At 31.5% G+C, this 26020-nt stretch overlaps 1 protein-coding gene across 1 annotated transcript in view; it reads right to left on the bottom strand.

Moving 5' to 3' along the window:
• LOC100168141 (heterogeneous nuclear ribonucleoprotein C-like 3) overlaps positions 1 to 26020 on the bottom strand; it is a 62152-nt gene that overhangs the window by 7943 nt on the left and 28189 nt on the right. Inside the window, exons 3-6 of the mRNA XM_008185042.3 lie at positions 17361 to 17378; positions 9566 to 9795; positions 8581 to 8727; positions 6230 to 6417 (exon numbers count right to left, since the gene is read on the bottom strand). Of these exons, the coding sequence (XP_008183264.1) occupies positions 6230 to 6417; positions 8581 to 8727; positions 9566 to 9795; positions 17361 to 17378 (583 nt within the window). The remainder of the gene's footprint in view (positions 1 to 6229; positions 6418 to 8580; positions 8728 to 9565; positions 9796 to 17360; positions 17379 to 26020) is intronic.

Here is a 26020-nt window from a genome sequence, read left to right as displayed (position 1 = left end):
TCGATACGACGATAACATAATAATATGATACAATACATACACGATGTCTCAATAATAACATAATATATATTATTATGAGTCACATATACCTAAATTAGTTGTATTAAATAAATACGTCGACTGTTTTTTTACAATTCTTACCGCTACACATTATTTTATTTTCGTTTTGATCACCTATGATATAATGTTATGATACATTGTATTTTTACTACTGCTATTTTATATTTATTAGGTTCAACTATGAGAGGCTTAACTACAGTTCTTCGACATTCGACAACATTATTATAATTGAGTGGTGCACTGACCCAATTACACACTTTCGATCACACACACAAACACACATTTTTTTGTTTTTTTTTTGAGTGGGGGTTGGATTTCTTATGGGGCTTTCCTGTAGCTTTCATATATTCTTACTATTAATCTGTAGTGTGATGTGTGAAAAGTACGCCCTTCTACTATATTGATATATAAATGGCTTGTAAGCTGTAATAAATATAAATTTACATCAATATTTATATAATAATGATGATATTTATCAGGTATAATTCACCAAGCACGCACTACCTCGATTTTTCTCTTTAACAGTTTATATTTTATTTAAATTCTAATTATTTGAATTTTTAAATATATATTTAAGGACCATATTTTCAATTATTTAGATTAATTATAAGTACAACATCAGCCGAATATCTAGAGTAAAATTTCATTTGAATAAAAGAAGTTTGTGTAGTCAAAGCCCACAGGATACTACTTAAATAGTTAAATCTTAAATGGTACAACAAATGTAAGAATTTTCCAAGTTTGATAAATAGTCTTGCAGCATAGGTCCTCGTTCTTAGTCAATTTTATGCATCATTGCAGAAGAAAAAATTTTACGTGACTAATCATTCAATAGATATTTATAGAGATAGCTAACCCCCGTCCCAAGCACACGACCAGTTGAATCTATGAACACACACACACAAATGCATATATATATATTTATATTATATAATATAAACGTGGGAAATCGTCGTGTGTAGATTTCGGTTGCTATAATATATAAGTCATGTGTCTGAAGCATGCTTCGCGGCGCGCGGGTTATGTTATATCACGTTACTGTTTTTTTATTTACTTCCCAATAGCAACAACAGCGGCAGTGGTAGCTTTAATAACTTAATGTCAGACAAAGTCCTAGACACGAAGCCCGGTCGTCACGCACCACGCCCACGATTGATCACTTCCGGTGGTTATCATTCCGCCGGTTTTTTAGGGTGTGGCCGCTCCCTCGTTACGCCGGGCGGTGCTGCGTTTGCGAGCTTATCCGTTTATACTACTTATATACACCTATAGTATACTATATACATATTATATATATATTACTATAAAGTGTCTATGTGTGTGTGTGTCTGTGATCGCGTTTAACGTGTATATTTTGATTCCGTTTCGTGTTTTAATTACGAACTAGGGCTGGCCAGCCGGTCACCACTCTTCACGTGTTTGCGTCAGAGGGTGTTGTGTCGTAACGGACAAGTGCTGTGGCAGTGTAATTATTATTATTCGTTCATCGCGTCCATATACACACTTACGTCGTAAAAGAGACACGCGAAATCAATCGACCAGAAACACGCCCATGTTACATATCGGCTATGCATACAATATTACCTATATGTATGATATTCGCCTCGTCACGTCCATGTCACAACAGTTGATAAACTGCAGTTAAACGCGTGTAATGTAGCTAAGAGCTTGCAGCCCGTCACGATGGGTAAACACAAAATGAGGGATTTGTGTGCTAGCCAAATTTACGACGGACAATTTATCGAAAAAAAATCAAAATAATTATAGTACACTAACACGCACAGTTGTACAATGCAGGCGAGTAGAGTTTCGACATCACTGTACGACGAAGAGCTTATTTATTATACTAGGTGTAACAGAATGACTTGAAACATTAAATAACTTTTGTTCTAATGTACCTACATTTAAAAACTATTTGTTTTCATAATTTATAGACGCCTGCGTCACAAGTAAATGCAGTATAACATTTTTATTTTTATTTTTCAACACTGAAATAAGACATTTTTAATTTTATTACATTTTTAAAAAAAAAATCGAAATAGCCAATTTGTAAATCTAATTCTTAGAAAAATGTTGATGGTTCAAACGATTATTTAAGTCAAGTAGGTAATTTATTTTTTGAAATTATTTAAAATACCAATATTTTTTTTTGAGTAAATTAATTCGAAACGTAATAACTTTTTTCTAAAATAATATTTTTTTGAGAATTTTCAGATATAAGTAAATCATACATTATTTACTATCCACATAATTTTCTTAATTTTTTTCATTCGTTTAACAAGTAACAGCGTTTGGAATACTATATATATAGTAACATATAATATCGATTTTTCATTTTGCATACGTTAGGTCATTTTGTTACACTCTGTATTAGCGTATATCAATATCTATTAGAAGGGTATTATATTTTTGGAGGTTCAAACTTTTATTTTCCTCGTTCATTTCCAAACCATAATTATTGCAATCGTCAATGTAATGAAAATAATTTAGAAAACAGATTTTGTTCGTAACTTTTCCGTAAAACCATGGTTTTTTTAACTCTTAAGATTTATTTTTTTTTTAAAACGACGTTAAATATTTATATGAAAAATTCAATTCCTAATATGTTTATACATGTTATTTTGTTTCATATCACAATATAATAAATGTGTGTAAAGTCATGAGTGGTGTCTCTGAAAGATCATTTTGTGGTCGGACGAACACAGAAATGTATTTTTGTCGTATTCACTATTCCTATGAGGATTTATAGTTATACGCAGCTGGTTGGCTTTGGACAGTCCACGTAATGGTTTCAGACTCAAATATAAAAATATAATAAAGCGTAATAGGTATGATATGCGACCAATACTTTTTAAAAGCATCTCGGTGGAACCTAAACGGAAATAGTACCTAATAATAATAGACTAGATTTTATAACGCCTAATAATATAAATAATAAATATAATATAATGTGCCAAAATAAATATTATATAGGTAGGTATAGATTGTTGTTGATCGAATAAACATCGTCATAGCATACGTTATACAAGACCTAAATATTGGATATAATAGGTATATTATTTAGGGACAATAAATCACATCAGTTTTAAAGTGTTTTTGATATTTCAATAAGCACGCTCTTTGGAATGTTCACCGCGTATACCTAACGATACAATTATTATTTATAATAAAATTAAATTGAACTTCATAAACTTAGACACCTTCTCAAATCAAAACTTCCAGTCGATATCAAACATTTAAACTCTTGATCTATTAATAAATTATCCACTTATCGATGGCCTATGGAATTCAGCTTAGGGATTGGGAAACGGCCAAAACATACAATATTAAAATATTCTAACTATTCCAGTCAATTTACCTTCACCTCATTACAAAGGCGTCCGGATACATCAGAAACTCTGACCACAAAATCCCAACCATCCATTCACTAGCTGACTAGCCTCCCACTATTATAAATCATTTCGCAAAAACACATTCAACCATTCAAATTCACTAATTTCAAACCTCTCCTCCCCTATACTTTCTGATTCCCAACCTTGCCATCTTAAGCGAAATTAGCCGAGGGACATCCTATATATTGAAAAAAAAACATCCTAGAACTATGAAGTAGTTATTGAATCCTCTCCTCCCACCCCACCATATTACCTATTGTATACATTTTTATTACAGATTATATACCTAATGTATATAATATTGTAATTGTATTTTTTTATTTGTTCCAATAAAAAAAAAAAAAAACATTAAAATTAATTCCATTTCTGTTTTCACGAAGATTGATTATTAAAACGATAGAGAAAGAAGAATTACCTACCTATTTAATAAACGCATAGTATAATATAATCGAATGGATTAAAACGGGCCGAACGGAACGTGCTTCGAGATAATGATATTGCTGTTTGGCCTGACCTTTTGGATATACACGCGTTCGTGTAAACAAAAAAAAAACGAAAAAATATACCTACCTATACCGACTGACTATAGTACGACGTATACGGCAGAATTTGTTCGTGCAAGCCGCGTTGGCAAAATCTCAAAAAGAATAAAATAAAAGATCAACTTGCCGGACATGCCCCCGGGGATCGCGGCTTAATTGACGCGTGTATACCCACCAACCCATCCTCCCACCCACCAGGCTTATGCGTACCTCAGTACCTGCCTATGTTTCACTCGCATCAGAAACGCATTTGTTAAATTAGCTGACTCTCGTGCACAGCCGGATCGACATAATATCATGGTATTCCAACTCCTTGCCGCAGTGTTGCAGTGGATCGTCTGGATAATTGTATCCAGACAATTATTGTGTTTGAATAAAAATATTTATCTTTTTTACCTTGTCTAGATAATAAAATTATTAACTATATATTCTTGTTCGTCTATTTAAACACAGTGTTTGCTGAGATAATAATTATCAAGATAATTTTTTGTGACAAGATTTTCAATTTTGTTTTTGTGGGGATATGTGTCAATTTTTCATAACTATTTAGCCCATATTTTGTAGTACTACACTGTTCATTCTCTGCAAACACCGATGGAAAACTGTATAGTTAAAACACACGTATTTATTACGAATATCAACATTTAAACTTATAGGTACATAATATATGTATTATATGTATCTATTTTTATATTTTAGCAAAAATTCTATTTTATAAATGCAAGTGTTGAATTATCTATTTTTTTTTATCAACATTAAATGTCAATGATTTATCACTGTTTAGTTATCTTTATACAATTGTACAACATTGCTCTTTGGAAATGCTTCGATATCTATATATAAGGTAAATATAGGTAAATATTATCTGCAGCGGTCGAACGAAAAAACGGCAATAGAATGAGATTATTATTATTCGTATTATAGTCGATTTATTGTAAACTCAGATTCATTCATATTTACGCATGGATTAAATCAACACGTGTCATATTATGTATTTAAATACCTATATTATTTTTACTGTTTGATGAGTTCGCGATTTGTATAGAACCGATGGCCAAACGATTATAATTATATTTAAACGCTAGGGGAAAAACTTAAAATAACTATCGTTCGCATTGTATGCAGAGTCAACGAAGTTTTAGAAACGGCTGAACTTTTAAAATGAGAAAATAAGATAATGCCATACACACTACACTGCATATTTTAGTGAACATAAAGAAGCCATTCGTTTATTTGAATTAACTATGTCAAATCGTTCATGTTTCACACTGAAATCAGTCGCAAATTTTAAGTGTTATTCGTATATATAGTATAGTACAATACTACAATGTGTGAATATGAAATTAAAATGACGGATAAAATTCAATTAGTAATGTGGAAATAAAACTACTCCAAATAAACATTAAATTTGACTGTTGCATATGATGAAATACATTATTATTAGGTTCACATTCTTTCTTTAATATTTTAAAATGCATTTAATTTAAATTATAAAATATTGTTTTTTGTTGATTACACACAACTACAACACAAGTGATGGGATTTAAATTTTAAACTGTATATTAATATTAATATTTTTTTTTAAATGGGTTAAATCAATTTATGATTAAGGTTAACTACGCGGTAAAATAATTATACAAATTAAGTACGCTTTTAATAATTTCAGAGTTCCAATAAACATGGGTTGGATTGGATTAAAAATTAACACTAATTGTGTTTTATTGTATCAAATAGTAAACTTTTCGTTGGTGTAATAAATCAAATAGGGTTTTAACAATCATCGTAAACCGTTAAAAAGAACTATAGTCGATAACGTATAATATTAAGATATAGTTAATATAAAGTATAAACTTTAACCGTGTATCGGTTATGACAATCTTAAGCCCCCGATAAAATTATTAGCTATGTTCACATGGTTAAAATATTATTACTATAATATCTACCGGGTAATTGATTTTTGCAAGATGTCGTATTATACACAAAATATATATGAAATTTAAACTCTATTATTTTAGTGCAAAATAATTCAAGTTAGATGAGCATTTAAAAATGCAGTTTACATATCAAAGTCACATTTAAAAAACCATCGGAATTTAACGTACTGCACGGCGAATGACCAGAAAATTCCAATAACAAAGGTTGTCATTTGTATATAATATTGTTGGTGTAAAATATCATGGTGTGAGTACTGCAAGTTTGATATTATTATACTATCATATCGTTAAGTCGACTTACCGTTGATCCGTTTTCCGATTCTGTACCCACTGGCGATGCCGTTACCTGGTCCCTGGTGGTCAACTGGTAGACGTTCATCATGTGAGCCGATTGCGCGTGCACCATGAGATCCCAAGCGCTGTCAAACGATTCTTTGCACTGGACGCACACCAGAGACAAGCATCCATCGTTCAAGTTTCCGGGCCATTCTGCAGGACGAGAGAAACAAATATTAGTACAGGAAACACGTGAAATTCGGTATATCTACGTGGCTATACGTACAACAAGTATAGTAAAATATTATAATATAATACAAATCATAATAGGTATTATAACTAATATTATGTTGTTATTGAAGCGGGGTGAATGTAAATATTCTAACGCAACCACGAAAAAAATAATCGATAGGTATATTATTTTTAGTGTATGAATTTAAAAACAAGATATTATGTAAGTTCTTACTTCTTATATAATATTATAAAACATATCAAGGTCTTTGAAAATCATGGTTATATCAGAAATAATATGAGCACGGGACGGAAATAATTTCTTTTGTCGTTCAATACATAATATTACATATATTTAAGCTTCATCTTATCAAATATATTGCCCAAAATGATACACAAACACAATAAATTATTTTGAAAATCGAATCAAGTAAATATAAATTTACTAAATTATATTTTGGAAGGTGGAGAGGAGTATTAACAAGTTAAAAGTTAATTAATTACATTTTTTTTCTTATTCAGTTAACTAGTTACTATAGTTAATGAATCCACTATAGCCTATAACAACTTAAATTTTTCTAGTCACTATACTCGTGACCCCGCTCTCCACAAAAAAACCAAAATTAACTTATCTGTAGTTGAGTTAGTTTTTGTATTTTCTCAATATTAACTTAACATTTTTTGAGTTCAACAATATAATATCATTGTTACTTATACAAATACAACTTATAACCTAATTGTTGTCTTTTGCATTACATTTCTCCCCTTTGCATATTTATGTGTAGGTATTATTTAATAAAATATGTCAACTTATTTTATAAGTATTATTTGTTGGTAATTGGTTAGGTAATAATAAAAAATATCATGATAACAATAGGTAAAATTGTAGGTAAATAAAGATTTAAAAAAAAAAGATATTATGACATTAAATATTGTCCCTATATTATTTTAGTGTGCGCTATAATTTTGGTCACACGGTTCGTCAATAATTTCTTATGACCACACTTTCACTCTAATTTCTCAAGCGTTTATGAGAATTTTGAAATTTACATTTTATATTTCATTGAACTGAATTTATACGAACGTAACAAATTCTTGTATCAAGTTAATTTTTTCTTAATTAGAGTAGTGTTGTAAGAATAACTCATTTAATCCCATTATTATCGTTACTATAACCTGCGGTACGCACACACCATTAGTTAATTAATAATTGAGTATGTTATCGGTCTGTCGGTTTACCAATCGAGTGGAAAGAAATAAATTTGGTCAGGTTCCTATTATATTATATACAGCGCGTGGTGCAATGTCACTCGCATTGTTCGGATGATTTAATTGGTTTTCTTTTAAGTCAAAATTATATAATAATAATAATAATAATATTATTATACTCGTATAATGTTTATTACCGTTTTCAACGTAATGACACTATTGATTTTCTCAAATACCTAGTAATTTTAAATATTATTGTACGCGTCTATTTTTTCTTTAAACACGATTATAATAAATGTTTAATATATTAATACTTAAAGGCTACGCGTACGTCTACAAGTTGTCAACATATATATCTTATTTGAATAATTTTTAATTAATTTCGTACAACGATTACAAGGTTTGACTTGACTACGATGACCTTTGAAAATGTTATGTTTTTTATTCTTTTTAATTGCGACAAAAGGTTAGTTTAGTTGATTTTGAGTCAATTTTTGACACTATAGTAAGTTGTCGCGAATAGAGGTGATAGTGATTTTTATATGGCCGTATATTTTATCGTTTTTACTGCTAGTGTAGAACCTATATTACGTATTTAGGTCAGGTCTGAGTATAGCTGACTTCTATTTAGGGCGGGTGTCGGGTGATTATCATGGCGGAGTCACAACCCTGTAGCCAGCTGACTGTCGTCGTTTGTAATTAAAAATACGTAAACCTATACTTGTAAACCGCGTTAATACACTGAAACCGATAATGTATATTATTTTGTTATAATATTTTGCATATAACTAGGAATAAGTTCGTAACGAAAATTAAGTTGTGGTGTCACGAGGAGAGGGTTATAACTGGATGACACTGCACTGTTAAAGCTATTATTTGTACTTTGACAGTGCCAGACAACAAAATATATTAATATTATTATCATAAAACATTTACTGTTATTGTTGTTGAAATTGGGCTTGACTGAGTTGTTACACTTGCACGTGAACCTGAGTTTGCAGTATTCCTTCTTGTGATCCAATAGACCTTGCAGTTCGGTGAACATCTCGCGACAGTTGCCACATATAAGTATGTCGGGATTGCCTGCGTAAAATCAGTAAGTTAGTTGTACAGCTATTGAGCTATTTATAGTTCAATCACTTGTCACGTTCGTTTCGCCAGTTTGATCTGACGACGTGATTTCGCTAGACCGTTTTAAGCTAATAATATACCTATGTAAATTCGTATTGGTCTCGCACTAAACACTATGCCTTTCGCCAAGAAAAAAAATTTATCAAAAACCTAATAATGCGGATGAAATGCTGCAACGATTAAATGCGTACGCACGTGTTTGCTTAAAATATTTTTTTTATTATTTCTTAATATTTTTTAATTGTTTATTTTTTGTTTCACTTGTTTTTGAATTTTAAATTATTATTAATTTTATTCTGGGGTATTTTATATTATTTTTACAATATTAAATTATTGTTTAAAACATTACAATTTAGTATACATTAATAGTTAATCATCCACATAATTATCTAATCCTAACCAACCGTACCCTCCCCAACAGTAACAGGCTAATGACCTTAGTTATAAAAGCCTTAATTAAACAAAAAAATTATCTCATATACATTAATTATGTTTCCGATAAATATTGATACATATATTTATAGATTTTTAGGCATACAATACAAAACAAATAAATTTAGTCAAGAACTTTATATGTCTAGTCTTTTTTACATTTTTCCTATATTTAATATTATCTGATGAACATAAATAACTCAGTTATTGATGATTCGGATTATGGTGGGAGGGGTAATTGATAAAATAAAATCGTTACACTCCGGCCTCGTGGGAGATTTTGTGACCTTCTCGACATACCAAGTAAGTACGCATATACGATAAGTCATTATACAATCAATTTTACGAATCAACTCACTGTAGAGTTTGAGTTGGTCCGGCACGATGGCGTGATGCGGCTGTTGCTGTAGACCTTGTCCGGGCGTCGGTTGACCACCACCACACCCTCCGTTCTGGTTACGACCACCCTTCGCCGAGAACTGATGGCTGACCTTTTGACGTTTCGAAGCCTTTGATCCACCGCCGTTACAATTGTTGCCCGTCCCAGCTGTTTGCGGCGATATCGTCGATGACGAAGCGGCGTAATAGCTATAAAACGTGTATAGAAACGCATGGAAAACCGCCAACACGTACATGATTAGTGGGCGTGTGGTGATTATATTATAATTTCTACTTGTATCAAAAAATTATAATTTTTCGGCATTTGTAAAGCACACGCATTCAATATAAGACGAATACCTAAATTTAGCTATTTTTAATAGCAAACAATTTTCGTCGGAACGATGTATTTTGTTCTCTTTTTTTCCAGTAATTTTCAGTACCAAATCGATTACCCCTTCGCCGACGGGCCAATTATTGCGGGGCCCGCGAACGCACAATGGGTTGTAATTCATCGGGTTTTCGAAATTGCACTCGAATATCACGTCTGCCTTGCTGTTTTCCGGATCATAACTCTTAGGCCCATTAAAAACAATTCTCCTCCCCACCGCTCAGAACGCGTTTATAACGCGCGCGCCGTATTGATTTAATTTCCCGTTTTATATTTTATACGTCTGTCGATTGAGTGAGTCTATAATATTATATTATACACTGGAGATCCGCAATTTTCTTGCCGGTTTTTGAATTTTGATTTTTTTTTTTACAAAATTAGATACGCCTCGCTTGTCGTGACGCGTCAAACGCCGCGACGGCATTATAAGCACACGCACTCGACCGGCGACAATCCACCCTTATCGAGAGGGTGGATGGAGCGGACAAACACTAAACCGTAATCCCGTCTCGTCGTCGACGTGACGCGCGAATTTGCATTTGATGAAATATATATATTATTTCATATACACCTGCATCCCGACATCATAATATAATAACACGTCCTAACTCGGGGGCTGCCACAGCCAGCGTTTTGATGCGACACGTTAAGTGCGCGCCGTCGACGGATTTTCGAATGATTTTTATTGGCAAAAGCACAACGCGATTATATTATCATGATGATATATCAACGCGTATTAATATTATACACATATACCGTAATATGTTGTATAAAGCCAATACGCGACCGCATCATAAACACTGTTTTGCAATTAAGTCGCGTCCGCTAACCGTTTGATGACGGTTTCCATTGAAAGGTAGGTCCGCGACCCGTCATGAAAATTACAATGTATGGCAAATGTATAATGTAGGAACATAATATTATGTTATCGAAGGGTTTCACAAAAAAAAAAAATAAAAAATAAAGTAAGCCTAATAATTGACGGCAAAATAGGTTGGGTATCGTTTGAAAAAAGAAGTCGATATAGCCGCAGGACTACACTGTCCTTATAAATGCTACAAGAAATATAAAAGCATTTGCGAAACAGTCTTAGATATTATTTGTTCTTAGCTAATTTTACGTCTCATTGAAAAAAAACGTTTTTCACGACTTATTATCCTATAAATATTTGGTCATTGAGGGGGGCTTTCCAAGCTCTCTACTCTAGCTGCGATTATAATATGCATACGTCCAAACAAAAATAATAAGTACAACAATAATATTAAGGATATATATATGAACGCGTGTGCCGTTGTAATGCACAACTCGTGTCTCCGCGAGGTCTCAGCGTCATGATTTCAATGTAAACGCGATAAATTGCGTAGATGTACACGGTTTGACGACCCCGCAATAATCGCATAAGCATGTTCGTGTAATATTTTAAAAATGTCACACTCTTTCGCCACGATACTCGTCGTTTGGCGTAGACGCATAAAATGTGTGTAGAGTACGTATAATAATAATAATACATTCGCATTACGGCCGACCCCTTTTATGAGATCGTACACATATACATATAACTATCCGAAATTTTCAATAAATTCTTGTACGGTTCATTACCACCCCCCGCGCCGGTTTGGCTACAACGAAATTCCTCCGGAAATTCCATTCATATATCGTTGAGCGTCGTTCACATGCGTGTAAAATATAATATAATATATATTATATAAGGCATGTAATATATAATATAATATATTTTCTGGAAATTAAATTGAAGAGCTATCACTCTAATATAATACGTTTTATCGTGCATGTTTTTTTCCACTTCCAAAAGACCAAAACAATATTATAATATAATACATCATGTACGATGCATGCGTTTCGTGTGTTGAACGCGAATACTTAAATACTCCGATGGACGAACGTTATGTGTTATATGTCCGTATATTTTAGGCACGATCTTGTCTGTTTTGAACACACATGAACATACACGTCATATACATGTACATATTGATAATTTTAACAGGATATACTAATACTATAGTATTATACAATTTCGAAAATTATTTTTTGTATCTAGTTTATATCACATTATAAAACAACATCTTTCAAAACATATTGACATTTTTAAAAGTTATGGTTTTTCTAGATTTGTAGTTTTTTGATGGACAGCATTAATTTTTAATTTAATATTTTAAAGCATAATATTTCTCTGAGAGTTTTAATACCTATGTAAAAATATAGTTTATTTGTAATGCCTTCAAACTATGTAAAAAAAAAATGTTTTTAAAAACTTTAAAATACTTTTCCGGTTAATGAATGTTTACTGTAAGAACCATGTATGTATATATAATAGCTAATCGTTAAATTCGTATTACGTAAGTTGCGCAAGACACTCTAGTAATTTTATCAGTCTATATATTATATAATATTTTGTTTTCACTGTTTAATTTAGAAAAAGTAACAATAACAAAATTGTGAGCTAATAATTATATATGCCTATACCGATTCAATAATTCGATATTATATTTTAAATAATGACATTTACTCAATACGGAATGGAAAACATGGGGTTGAAATTTTTCATTATTTTTAAACATTATATTATCTATACGTCACCGTAGAAATAAAAATTTTATTTTAAACAAAATCCGCTTTTTTATGTTACAGGACGGACCACAATAAATAAATGTATATAAGAGACGGACAAAATCAGGTAAACTCGCAGGTTGGCCATTTTATATAAATATCCAAGCACAAAATCCACTTATTAGTATCGTGTATACCGTACGCGTGTATGTATCATGTACTGTGTATTTAATATAATTATTATGATCACTCGTTTTTAAATTTATTTTTCCGCACTTTACGCTCGTTGAAGAATATATACGCGGTCGCTCCTCGATCCACACAGGGTTTCGAACAAATCCTATTATCGTCTTGAACACGCATACTGGTGCAGTGTGTATAGTCGTTAATAATTACGAAAGTTACGCGAGTTTTAGAGAGTAAATTTACTGACGAATTTGAAACGGTCCGCGGCTTCTGCAGCTCCGGGGCCGGCGGAAGAAGACATGCGCACACACATTCACGTCTCTCTCTCTCTATCACACACACGCACACACACACACACACACACCCCTGCATAGCAGTACAGCACTACGAATACCTATACCTATAGTAACATATACTCGTGTGTACATACCCCACGTCGAGTGTCTGTGGGCGTGAGGCTGCAATGGGTATGGTGGGTACGCTAACGAACGTCGTTTATCTGGCTCGACAGTCCGTAACTAATGTAACATAATAGCTAGCCGGGGCGGCGACTGGGTAAGGGATGTTGAGGGGGTGAAATTTTGCCATAATGTAGTCGCGACCGCTATACCATTGTCGTCGAATCCACCACATCCCTCGCTTGTTTCCGAGTTAAACTTTTATCGCACAAGTTTTGCCGTCGACGCCGCCACCACCGCCGCTGATCGGGCGCAAACTACACTCAAAACACTGCACACACGCAAAGTTGACGTGAAATTTGACATGTGAATGTAAATATATATTATATATATTATATATACATATAGTACCTAACTATAACTATGATTCAAAAATTTAAAAAAAAAACTTCTTTTGATAACAAAATTAACGTAGGAATAGTTAATAACGAACATTTAGGTATTTCATAAAATATTAACAGTGTTATAAATACCTTCATTACCTACCTACATCAAATGTTAAAATTTATATTATTTTATGATGTTCGGGTATTGTATATTAGCTGACATTTAACTTGTTTCTTATTGACGTGTGTTACGACGTTACGGATTTCCACAAACACCCTTCAAAAGTTACAAAGACACTACATAATATTAATTCAACTCAAAGTGTCGTATATTATTTTAATTACAATATTGGCATTATTATATTGTAAATCCGGTAAACTAATCATCACTTAATATCTATAATTTTTTTCACTATTGTTTAAAATTATAAAATATTTTAATAAATCTATTAATAGGCACTTTTGTTGAATAACAATTGAATAACTTTACAATATAATAAGAATTTTAATTTAATAATATTACCACAATGTTTATTATAAACCTGCAATTATATGCTATATTGGTTTCGTTTTTGTATAACATTAATTAGTTAGGACTTATATGATATGCTTATGATATAAATAATATTGAAAATCTTTAAATTGTAAATTTAAAAAACACATTTAGTTGCCTTCGTGATTTTACGTTTAATGCTTTAAATATTTTAAGACGGTTAAACGAAATTACCAATTAGTTACGGAGGCATCTACTGCAAAAATGTATTCACACCGAGTAAGACACGAAACTTCGTTTAAAGAAATGTCTAGACTAATTAATGGTTATAGGATGACTGTTATATATTTAGCACAGAAAAAACATTTTTGGGTTTTAAAATGCACTAACCAATCTTGCTCCAAGGTAAATGCCAATAAGAAAAAAATTGCCAAAATTCAAACACTTCAAATTCCCTGTCCACAAATCTGTGTACACTCGATTTTTTATTATTATAAAATACTAATGATCAATTCTTTTTGAACATAAATTGTATGCGTAGACTAGTGTAACTTTTTTCAATTTATTTTAATTTGGTTGTGTTCAAGTGATTAGATAATATTAAACTTAGGTAAAGCTTAAAATAGTTGTAATAAATTATAAACATCGATTAGTAAAATAATGTTTATTTTTATGTCAAACACTCTAACTACATAGAATTATATTTTGTTTAATTATTTCACATTTCATATTGTTACACTATACCTACCTATTGTAACTGATTCGGTAATTTATTTTTTTAAATTAGATCTTAATAAATTTGAAATTATTATTTTTGTTATTATTAAGCTGGTACAAGATAATAGACACTTATTAAACTAAGCAACAAATCTCAACCTCAAATCCCAAAAATTAATAACCTTCAAAATTGCTTTCACTACCATGTAGTAAATTTTTCTTAAAAAATGTTTAAAGACACTCACATTATATATAGTCTGTATTGCATAATCTATTCTACTCGCACGTTAAAAAATTGCAGTGTTAGTTAAATCGTGCAGTTATAGTTATATACCTACCGTATACTTAATACAAATTACCCAAAACTAGAAACAGTTATTTTAAAAAAATACAAATACGCCTGCCTTTCGAACTCGTTTTAAAATATAATAACAACATCACTAGTCAGCATTCTTCGGAATTTCGGTATATACTGTACGCATCTTAATACTGATAGGTGTGTACCCATATAATAATATATTTTCTGTATAATCACGATTTTGAGAAGTAAACCAATTTTTATAGACGTACATCACTTAACGTTTGACAGCTCAACTACCGCAGAGCAGTTGTGTGCGTAGACGGACCGAAAGAAAAAAAAGAATAAAAATTGAAAAACGACACCTTTTCCCGAAACCGCCCTCATCTCTCGAAGCGTATCGGCTTCGATCCATTAGGGTCGTGGTGGTACAAAGGCGAACGTCTTGAATTCAATTAAGTTTAAAATATAATGTCTCGTCAGCACTCCAAACGGAAAAGAGCGTTTTCGGGATGTCTGTTTTGAATAATAGATTTCTATTATTTATTTATTTATATTTTATTTCTTCTGTTGCACTTCGGAATAGCTGTGTTCTCGTGCCCCGTATAATTCACTCTTTGCGTTCTCGCCACCACCGCCGCAATGGTTTTGCACGCGAGAAATGCTGATGAAAATTCAACGTGTACAGTGTTTCGTTCACCTTTTTGCATATTTACAGACTTCCGCGTTCATGGCACACCTTAACGACCGCATTGTTCTTAGATCGCATTCCCTTTCCCCCTGCATCCCTCGACCACACCGGTTGCGCTGCAGCATATTACCGCGTGGTATATACCTGTTCCCACATGCCGTTTACCCGTCACTGGTTCAGGAACTAGAAAGTTTCGAATTGAAAACATTTTCGAAATATTACGATATTAGGCAGGAGGAACGTCTAAAACGAATTAAAAACATCATACGCAGCGTGCCGGACTGTCGTCGCTTTATTCACGCCCAACACACCGCGAAATCGAATTCCTAGTCTAATTTCAGACGAATATCTATTAATACGACTCTCCACACACCCTGAATCTTTCATCGTAACCTTAGCGTATAATAATAATAATATTACCTCTCGCGGTTAGAATAATGTCGCAGACGCGCATACCCTCGTCGTCATCCATCATCGAACGAAAGAGAGAAACTCATAAATATTCAAAACTTTTTCTTGGTCGACTTTTATGCTGACAGCCGTACCGACCCCATCTCGACACATATACACTCACATACATATATAATATATACACGTACATAATAATATACATTATTAAACATCACGGTACGGGTTGTGGTGATATGTACACATACTGCACTTGTGTGACAGCAATCAAACGACTTATTGCCAATTTTTCATCTCAACATTACCTAAAGTATTTATTATTATTATTTTTCTCTCTTTTTTGCCCTTGGCGTTTCGTCGTCGATAAACAAACCCTCAGAAGTATGCTTTATCATCGAAACTGACGTTTATATCATTACACTAGTTTCATAACGGTATTACTGCTGTAATACTAATATTACGTGTAGCAGGTGAACTGGTGAATGATGAAGAGACGAACAATATACTCGAGAATGACATTGCGATTTTTCCAGGATGCCAAACAGTTCGCTATTCATTTGATTTTTATGAGTTACATTATGCTACGAAATTGATTAACCATAATAAAAATACCGATGTTCGTTCAGAAAGTGTAACACTTCTCTGAAAAATCCGAAGACGAGAATGGAATGATTTTCTTATGCATACATAATATTACGAACGAAAATTCTCGCAAAATGTTGTTATTATTATTATCATTATTCCCGGTGTCCACCTTCAATGTCATTACAATGAAATTATTTTTTATTACTTACAATTTTAGATTTCAATTTACGATCTTCATTATATGAGGCGAAAATCTTTTCATTCTCCTGAATGGCAAACGAGTCTCGTCAAAAGTTGATTTTCTTCGGGCGACAAAAGCAATATGAGAGGAAAAAAGTTGGTTGTACGAGAGGAGTGCGTGGAGTTATTATTTTCGCCGTGATAAAAAGTTGCCTCCGGAGTATTTTAAACGGGTTTTCGAAAAAACGACCCCAGTAACAGAGTTACTATTTAAATTCACTGAAACTTATATTCGGTCTCTCACTTTCTTTTTTTATTTTTATTTAAACTTCAATTTTATCTCATCTTCCGAACCGTAGCTTCGCTGTGGGAAGTCGACACAACGGGGTAATCGATTTCTTTTAAACGACAATACACACTGAAGTTATAATTTAGTTTTTTTTTTTAAATATAATGTAAAAGTATATATCCTACCTGTTGTAATAATATTCCCTGAAACAAAAAAAAAACAAAATACAATCAGTTTACATAAACAATATATTATTATTTATATGCGTGCATTATATTATTGTTATAATATAATAATATACATACAATGTTAATCGTGTAAGAGACAAATTTGAATCCTGTATGATAATATAGGAGCTAAACTACGTTATTATAAACATGATGTGAGGGGGGGGGGGAATGACACATTTTAAACAATAGCTCTCTACACTCGAGAGAATAACCGTAATCGCAGTAAATTAAGCAGTGTGAAAAGATAGTGCATCTGGGATTAGGTACTCCGAATACACTAAATTGTAATAATACGCGCGTAAATTTGATGAAATATCCATATAATTATTTCGTTAATTAGTATTACAAATTTTAACGTACATGCGTCTTATATAATATTATGTATACTATATTATTAATACGAGAGAAAAATATCGCATGTCCGCGACTACCATATACGGAAAATAACACTGTCGCAATAGATGTTGTATGCACTGAAAATAAATGTTTTATGTTTTTTTATAAGAGAAATCAGTATTTTTACAAAAATAACAAAACATTATATCGACTTGCATAGATTTTAAATAGATACCCAGTACATTAATTTAATATAAAAACTACGAAGTGCTTGGAATAACTGAACATAATATTATTCTTAAGAAGGAGAATTGGGGGACGAGGTGGCCAAGCGGACGCTGCCGTCGCTGGTTCGATCCTCGGCCACCGGGCGGCACTTTTCTTCGGGCAAGTCACGGTGTCCGGAGAACAAGTGCCGCCATCCAGCACCCGGGCATGGCAGATACCTACGGGTGCCCAAATCAAAAATTCTGCCACAATAAACACACATGTGTTCCTCCCCCTACCAACAAAAAACCTACAAACAAAAAAAACAAAAATAGCTAATGGCCTAAGTTGCCGGGCTTAAGCTCAGTAAAAAAAAAAAGGAGAATTACGTACACATTTTAGTATTATATAATATCCTCTATAATCTATATATGAATACATATGTCTATATGTAAATATAATGGAATCGTTTCTGTTTTAATTTGTTATTTGGAACAACGTTACAGCAGTGTAATAACGGTGCAATTTTTGTTTCATAATATAAGCTATGTGAATTGTTCATATAGCTGACGTGTGCTATAACTTATTATATTAGTATTAATACGTATTAGCATAATCGTATTGTATTTTTGCTCTCTCAGGTTTTCCCGATCCCAGCTCAAAGTCATCGCTTTGTAACAAAATGTGTAGTATTATAACCATATTATCATTACCACGAGGCTACCACGCCCGTCCCATTTTTGGGGTTTTCTTTTTTCTATAATATAAGGATCGGACACGGTGACAATATCGGAGCCAAAGCTTCTGGGTTTTCCATTAAAAAAAAATATTTATCGTCTAGCGAATTCCGGGGTTTCCACGAGCCACCCGGCACGTCTCACCACAACGTATATAGTGTGCGAATCGCGTACGTGATCTGCCCCCGAGAGTGCGTACGATGCAGGCCACGGCCATGAAAAAAACCATGAAAAAATTGCACGTTGTACCGCCACGCTTCGGGTCTGAAATTGAAAAGTGGTCGCAGCGTAATACATTTATCATACCCCCGTATTTAAGACATATTCTGCTCCTCACATCTTCACTATTTAGGTTACACGCACCAAAGGTGGAGTTCCTGGAGTTTGCTCGTGTTGCATTGTAGCAGTATGCAAAACCAAAACGAACATTTTAAGACGATCGAGAGCGACAACTCGGGTCGTATTATTATTATTATTATTATTATTATTATTATTATTATTATTATTATCATCATTATTATTAGTGTTGTTGTTATAAGCGCTACGAGATATTTGACGAAACTCTCTGCGTAAGCGTGTTTGCGTTAATTATCTGTAAGGCGGCGACGGCGGCGGTCGAGTGGCACGACAATTATACTATGTATTACGTTTTGCAGGTATATTAGGGGGTGGGTGCTGCGGGCACAAAAAACACTGTTTCTGAAGACGACTATAAGACGCGATAGTCGAGTGTCAAAGTTGTGCGTATGTACCGCACTTGTGATGTTTGAACGGGTAAAACCACCTGTTCCACGACCCCTAAAACCCTACGCGTCCCGTCGCCAACGATGATGCTCCTCATCCAAACTAGACCTCGCCCCTATATATCCTTTCCACGTGGTTATACCTCTCTCCCAACCGTCACACCCCATCTCCCGTACTCTCAAGTTATTATATTATGAGGTCTCGACGATATATTTTCAGTATTTACTGTACGCGAACATATAGTTATACGTAGCTGTGGCTATAGATGGTGCGAGTTGGTTTCGGTGTTGTCGTCGCAGTTCTGTCAACAAGAAAGGATAGACCTGCTTAGGGCAGATAAGGCGCCAAAATATTCCTCACCGTTTTAATGAACACAACCCTTCGTCTTGAAACGGGGGGGGGGGGGTGTCTGTGTATGTACACATCTGGTACCGACGCCGCCATGGAGCCGTGGGGGATGTAATAGAAATTAACGAGTGTCGTTTATCGTTTCAAAGGTGTATGCATATATGTATATAGTATTATCTACCGTAGGTACGAGAGGTAATTTTTTTTTTTTATTACTAGTATAAATTTCTTTGTCGTGATTCATAAAAATAACTTGAGACATTTTTTTTATCGATATCTCATTTTTGTTCCTTTGAGACACGAAAAATGATGTCGTCAGAAACCTTATGCGAAAAACGAGAAAATAATTTATATAGGAACATGGTATTATAATAAAGGAAATCTGGCGTTTTAAACGCTTATACCTGTACTGCTATATTATATTATAAAACACATCGAGTCGCAATAAAAGCAAACGCGTAATTCAAACGATGTAATTGATGGGAGCAATCGATTCGACGGTGAACGTGGCAAGAATAAATTATGAGTAAAGGGAAATGGTTTTTAAAATTTTTATAAGTTTGAATGAAATGAAACTAGGGCGTGATAAAGGCTGAGCAGTAGATATAAAAGAGTATTAAGAAAATATGCGAGTGTGGAATAATATACATAAAATATTCAAAGGCGGAAAAAATATATTATATTTATATGTGAATGGCTGGATAATGAAATTTCTTTGTTACGAAAAAAAACAATGGAATATTAAAATAGTCGGAGAAAATTAAAGGAAACGTATATTGTCTTGACTGCGGTAAAATGGCGACGAAGTGAATCGCCAGTGTATCAGCATAATTGATGATATAATAATACATAATATCAATAGAAACAGGAAACAGTAAGAATTTAACATAACTTTAAACGGCATATACGTTTGTAAGACTTGTGTTTGATGAATATTATAATATTATGTGTTTTCCTCAAAATTTTAAATTTATTGTTATTGTCACGCTCAGACTTATACAATACATTATAATTGTTATTTTTTTTTTCATTTCAGAACGCTAAGAAATATTATAAAGAGAAGAAACAAATATTTTATACCGTCCATTATAATATTGTAGACACATAATAATATATAATAGCTGGAGCGTTACGGATATTGTGGTTGTGTTCAGCGCAGATGTTATAGGAATAATGTGAGCTCGGAGAATGTGTAAAGGTAATAAAGCGAACACGTATACGAATGGCAGAGAGTTAAAACCGAAAATAATAAAATAATCTATTAAATATTATAATACGTGTAAACCCCATTTGGCAGGACCAAAAAAGAAGTTACGGTTCATTGGTGATTAGTCTCCCGATTCCTGTATTTACATGGTGACACGAAATAAATAAATAATTGTGGAAACATTAAATTTATATATTGATCATGGAAAAGTATTCCACGCACCGAGGAGCCACTGCGTGCAATCGTAAAAATAATTTCACCATTTTGTCAATTAAAATAAAATTATACTAAACAATCAACCACATAATTTCTGGTTTTAAATAAATAATGAAAATCAAAGTATTTATAGAAACACATATTAAGTATAGAGTGGATCCAGAAGATTTTAACAGGGGGTGCACAAAAAAAAAATCGTTACACCTTTCTATTTCTGATTACTTAATTTTAGGGGGTGTCCGAGCACCTGTAGCCCTTTTGAATCCACGCCTGATTAAGTAGGTATTAAGTAGGTACTACAAATTATCAATCGAATATTTTTTATAATTAGCTAATATTAGTATTAGTGCAAAGGCAAAATTTTAGTATTATTTTCAATTATTAATTATCACAATTTATTATAACATTGTGTTTAACGTTAATTTGTTTTATCTATTATAATTATTAAATTATTTTTATCAGTTTATTACTTATATTATTTTAATATAAATGTATATTAGTAATACAATTCGATTATCGTAATAAATATTACAGTTAAAAAATATATTTTTTTATGAAATATTTAACCACTTATTCGTTTAACAAAATATGATATTTTATTATTTTTTATATATTATTATATATGGTATAATAACTAATTGTTTTTGACTCATTGTCTATTGTTTTGTCCCTGAAAAAAATCTATAATTGGTTCGTAGGTATTTTTTTAATTTATTATTGAACATTTTTTTTTTAACTATTGAAATAATATTGCTTTATTTTGTATAAGTTTAAAATGCATACTTTTTATAATATTATTATATATGAACCAAAAGTGTAGACATTTTCTGAAAGCATATCTGGCTTAAATTTTAACAACGTGAATCAGATGAAAAGAACTATCTTTGACAAAAACAGCTTGTGCTTTAATGAAGTTCAATAAAAACATTTTTGTTTATTTTATTGATGTATTTATCCTACTTACAATTAATAACAACAAATTTTTAATTTTCAATATTTTTATTTTGTTCAATTACCTGTTACAATTTAAATAGTAATATATTATAATATCAAAGTCACAAAGTTTGTTTATTTTAATTTAATATAGGTCCCCAGCATTTTAATATCAAAAATAACATAAAAATCAACACGAGAGAAAATGTTAATTTCATTAAATAATAATAACTTGTGTATTGTTATATGTACTTAAGACACATTTTTATTATGAAAATTTCAATAATTTCATAAATTATGTCAAAACTGACTGTATTTATTTATTTAAAATGTTAAGATTCTGTTAAATAATTACGCATACAATTTAACTTAATTCAATATATTCTATCAATCAATTAAATATAATATGTTCATGGTAAATAGATAATCTAATATACTAAATCAGATAGAACGACATTTTTTAAGGTATCCAAATCAATTATGTAGATAATTTATGATTTTAATAAGTTTATATTAAAATGTATGTCACCTATAACATTACACAGTTAAGAAAAAAAAGTTGTATAAGAGTATAAAGTCAAAAGTTTAACAGATCGTCAAATTATGTTATGTATATACTTTATAGATTGCGAATCTGACGATAAATCGAGATTGTATTGTGGTTTTTTTTTAAATTATTAATTATTATACACTTAAGTATTTATTTAAAAACAATTGAAGGATTTTTCGCCTTATTCGCGATTTGGAGTGTTTTAATAATAAGTTTCTTCAGTATAGATAGTTTACTAATGTGTTTGGCTCGCCATTGTGCAAATGACCTTTTGATGACAGCTTGTAATTTTGACGAGCCAGTTTTAAATGAGTTTATAAGAGTTGCTCAAAATAGACTTAAAAATAACAAAAACATTTTACATGATTCCTATATAATGCCATTCGCAGCAATAATTAATTTATTGTACAAAAATAATATTACAATATAATATGATTAGTATGAATTATATTTTCATCGACTTTTTATAGTTATCTCATAGTTTAAATTTAAACCCAAAACCGCCACGGCACACTGGCAATAAAATATAATATTCCAGAAAATTCTCACTTGGAATACAATACAGTTATCCACCTCGGTTTCCGTTGTCGGTGTGGTGATTTTTTTTTTAGAGTTCCAGTCTTTCAGACTAGAACAAAAAAAGAAGGACGATGAATGAATTAAAAAATCCCCCGGCACATGGTCTCGTGGGAAATCACAGTTGCCCTCAAAAATCCTTGGTTTTTTTTTTTTTTATTTCATTTTGGAGGTTGGTTTTATCTTTGCTACATTATTTACCTATGGAATTCTGCTTTGCTAAAAACGCAATATACCCACACAATACTCGCGTAGTAATTACCCCGTGTAACGACACCCAACCCTCTTTATTATTATTATTTTTTTATTACAATTTGGACTTTATCTGAAATTGAATACACTGCACAGTCATCAACGAATGAACAGGGTTTTTCCACGAGGAGTTATCTGACCGCCAAATTATATTCAAGTAGGTATCGCGAAAATAAAAAAAAGCCATGTTTTTATTTTTTGCAGCGTTACGACGCCACAACGCAAATATTATTTTGTAATATTTTAGAGAGGGTCCAGAAAAAGGTATTTGCAACAATAATTTTCATTGTTGCTAAAGTAGTAAAATTGAACAATGCCAAAAAATTAAAACGATAACAATATACCTATATTTTACACTGGAATTATGTGTTATTATAAATAGTTCCATTGTGATTGTAACATAATTTAAAATCTAATCTTAAGTCATTAAAATATTTGTTTTTAATATGTAGTTTTGTAGAAAAATAATATTCAAATTTATAGCTCGGTACATATACCTAACTTATTAAAATTATAATGTAATGAATTTAACATATAAGTTAATGATATAAATATAAACATACCTATATATATATATAAATTATGTTTAAAGATAGAGACTCTTCATTAAAACGTTTCAATAACTATAGTCATTATTAATTGATTAGCTACGCCGAAAAGTTGTTATCACTCGCAATTTCCATGGGACGAAAAGTCTATTAAAACTTTTTCCGTCGATAGCACCATGTACTTTCTACGATGACCCGAGAAATGAAATTTTCATTAAATATTATAATTCAATAACGAAAATATACTATAGAAGGATGTGTGTTCAGAGTATGGATATTATTTTAATAATAATTATTGTTCCCATGGTCAACCATAATCGAGCGGTTGAAATAAAGATGAGCGTACACTTAAAATAAATTAAATAACTTTAAATCACCCTGTGCATGTAAATATTTTTATCTTACCTAACCTTCTCGATAGGAGTGCGTTGAAAAAAGATGTACCCACAGTAACACACATCATAAAAATGTTATACATGCTTAAATTAGAAAACCAATTTCATCAATGGAAAATAAAATGTTATACAATTGTAATTGCGATAAGCAATATTAAAAAAAAAAGAGTATAGCCACTTACAATTTTTACACGGAAATAGTGGAATAAGTTATGTTGCGTATGAAGCTAATTCAGACATACATTTTCTTCCGCAAGTTCTAAATAAATAAAAATATATGATAAAAGTTTAAACGAGTTCAACCCTAAGTTTAGCGGCACATTATTAATGACAGTGTATTTTGTCATTATATCGAATATACAGAGTGAAATTTAATTAAAACTACATTCAGCGATAACCTAAGAATAAATATACTTTACGGAAAAAAATATAATACCTAATGCAAAAAAAATGTGTGTTCTTTATAGTAGTGGAACTTCATAATAATACGTAATTTAATATATTTTGTTTATGGGTTTATAACTGTATGATAAAAAAAAAAAGGCGGGTAAGTCGTGGATGTCGCTCTGCTGTACAGTAGGTTACAAGTGGGTTACTGTAATGGATGGAATTAAATTTGAATCCAATGATATTATATCATTGTATACGAAAAACGATTCTGAACGGAGATGATTTGTCAGTCTAGGATATATTATTTTTAAAGAAAAACTTATGGAGAACCTTGTACCAAATTTTAAAAACTTAGTTATAAAAGAAAAAATTTTTACGATTTTTCAACCACTAAATTACTTGCAAATTTTCGCAATTTTGACATATTTCGTATAAATTTGAACTTTAAATGCTTATAAATAAAAATTGTGACAATGTATTCCTTTTATTTTGCAACTGCTATTGTAAAAATATGTTAGGAGCCTTGTATTAAATTTCCAAATCTTAGAATTAAAAAGAAAAACTTTTATGAATTTCTGTCTAAGATAATTTGAACATTGCCGTAATTTTTACGTATTTAGTCAAAATTTGAACTTTAAATGCTTAGAAAAAAAAAATCGTGACTATATATTTCTTTTATTTATCAATTGCTATTGTAAAAATATATTATGAGCCTTGTATTAAATTTTGAAATCTTAGATATAAAAGGAAAATTTTTTATGAATTTCTAGCATAAAATAATTTACGAATTTTCGTGATTTTTACATAATATGTTGTCAAAATTTGAACTTTAAATGCTTATGAATAAAAATTGTGACAATATATTCCTTTTATTTTGCAACTGCTATTGTAAAAATATGTTAGGAGCCTTGTATTAAATTTCCAAATCTTAGAATTAAAAAGAAAAACTTTTATGAATTTCTGTTTAAGATTATTTGAACATTGCCGTAATTTTTACGTATTTAGTCAAAATTTGAACTTTAAATGCTTATAAAAAAAAATTGTGCCTATGTATTTTTATAATTTTTGAATGGGAGTTAGAACAACATATGTGGACCCTTCTATTAAATTTTCAAGTATTTTGTCCCAGCTAATTTTTTTTTATCAACATTTATAAAAAAAAAAATCAAAAAAAAT

The sequence above is a fragment of the Acyrthosiphon pisum genome, chromosome A2, assembly GCF_005508785.2.
Source record: "Acyrthosiphon pisum isolate AL4f chromosome A2, pea_aphid_22Mar2018_4r6ur, whole genome shotgun sequence".
In the NCBI taxonomy this organism is placed as follows: domain Eukaryota; kingdom Metazoa; phylum Arthropoda; class Insecta; order Hemiptera; family Aphididae; genus Acyrthosiphon; species Acyrthosiphon pisum.
Note: the sequence above shows the minus strand (reverse complement) of the source record. Positions and strands in the feature narration are given on the sequence as shown.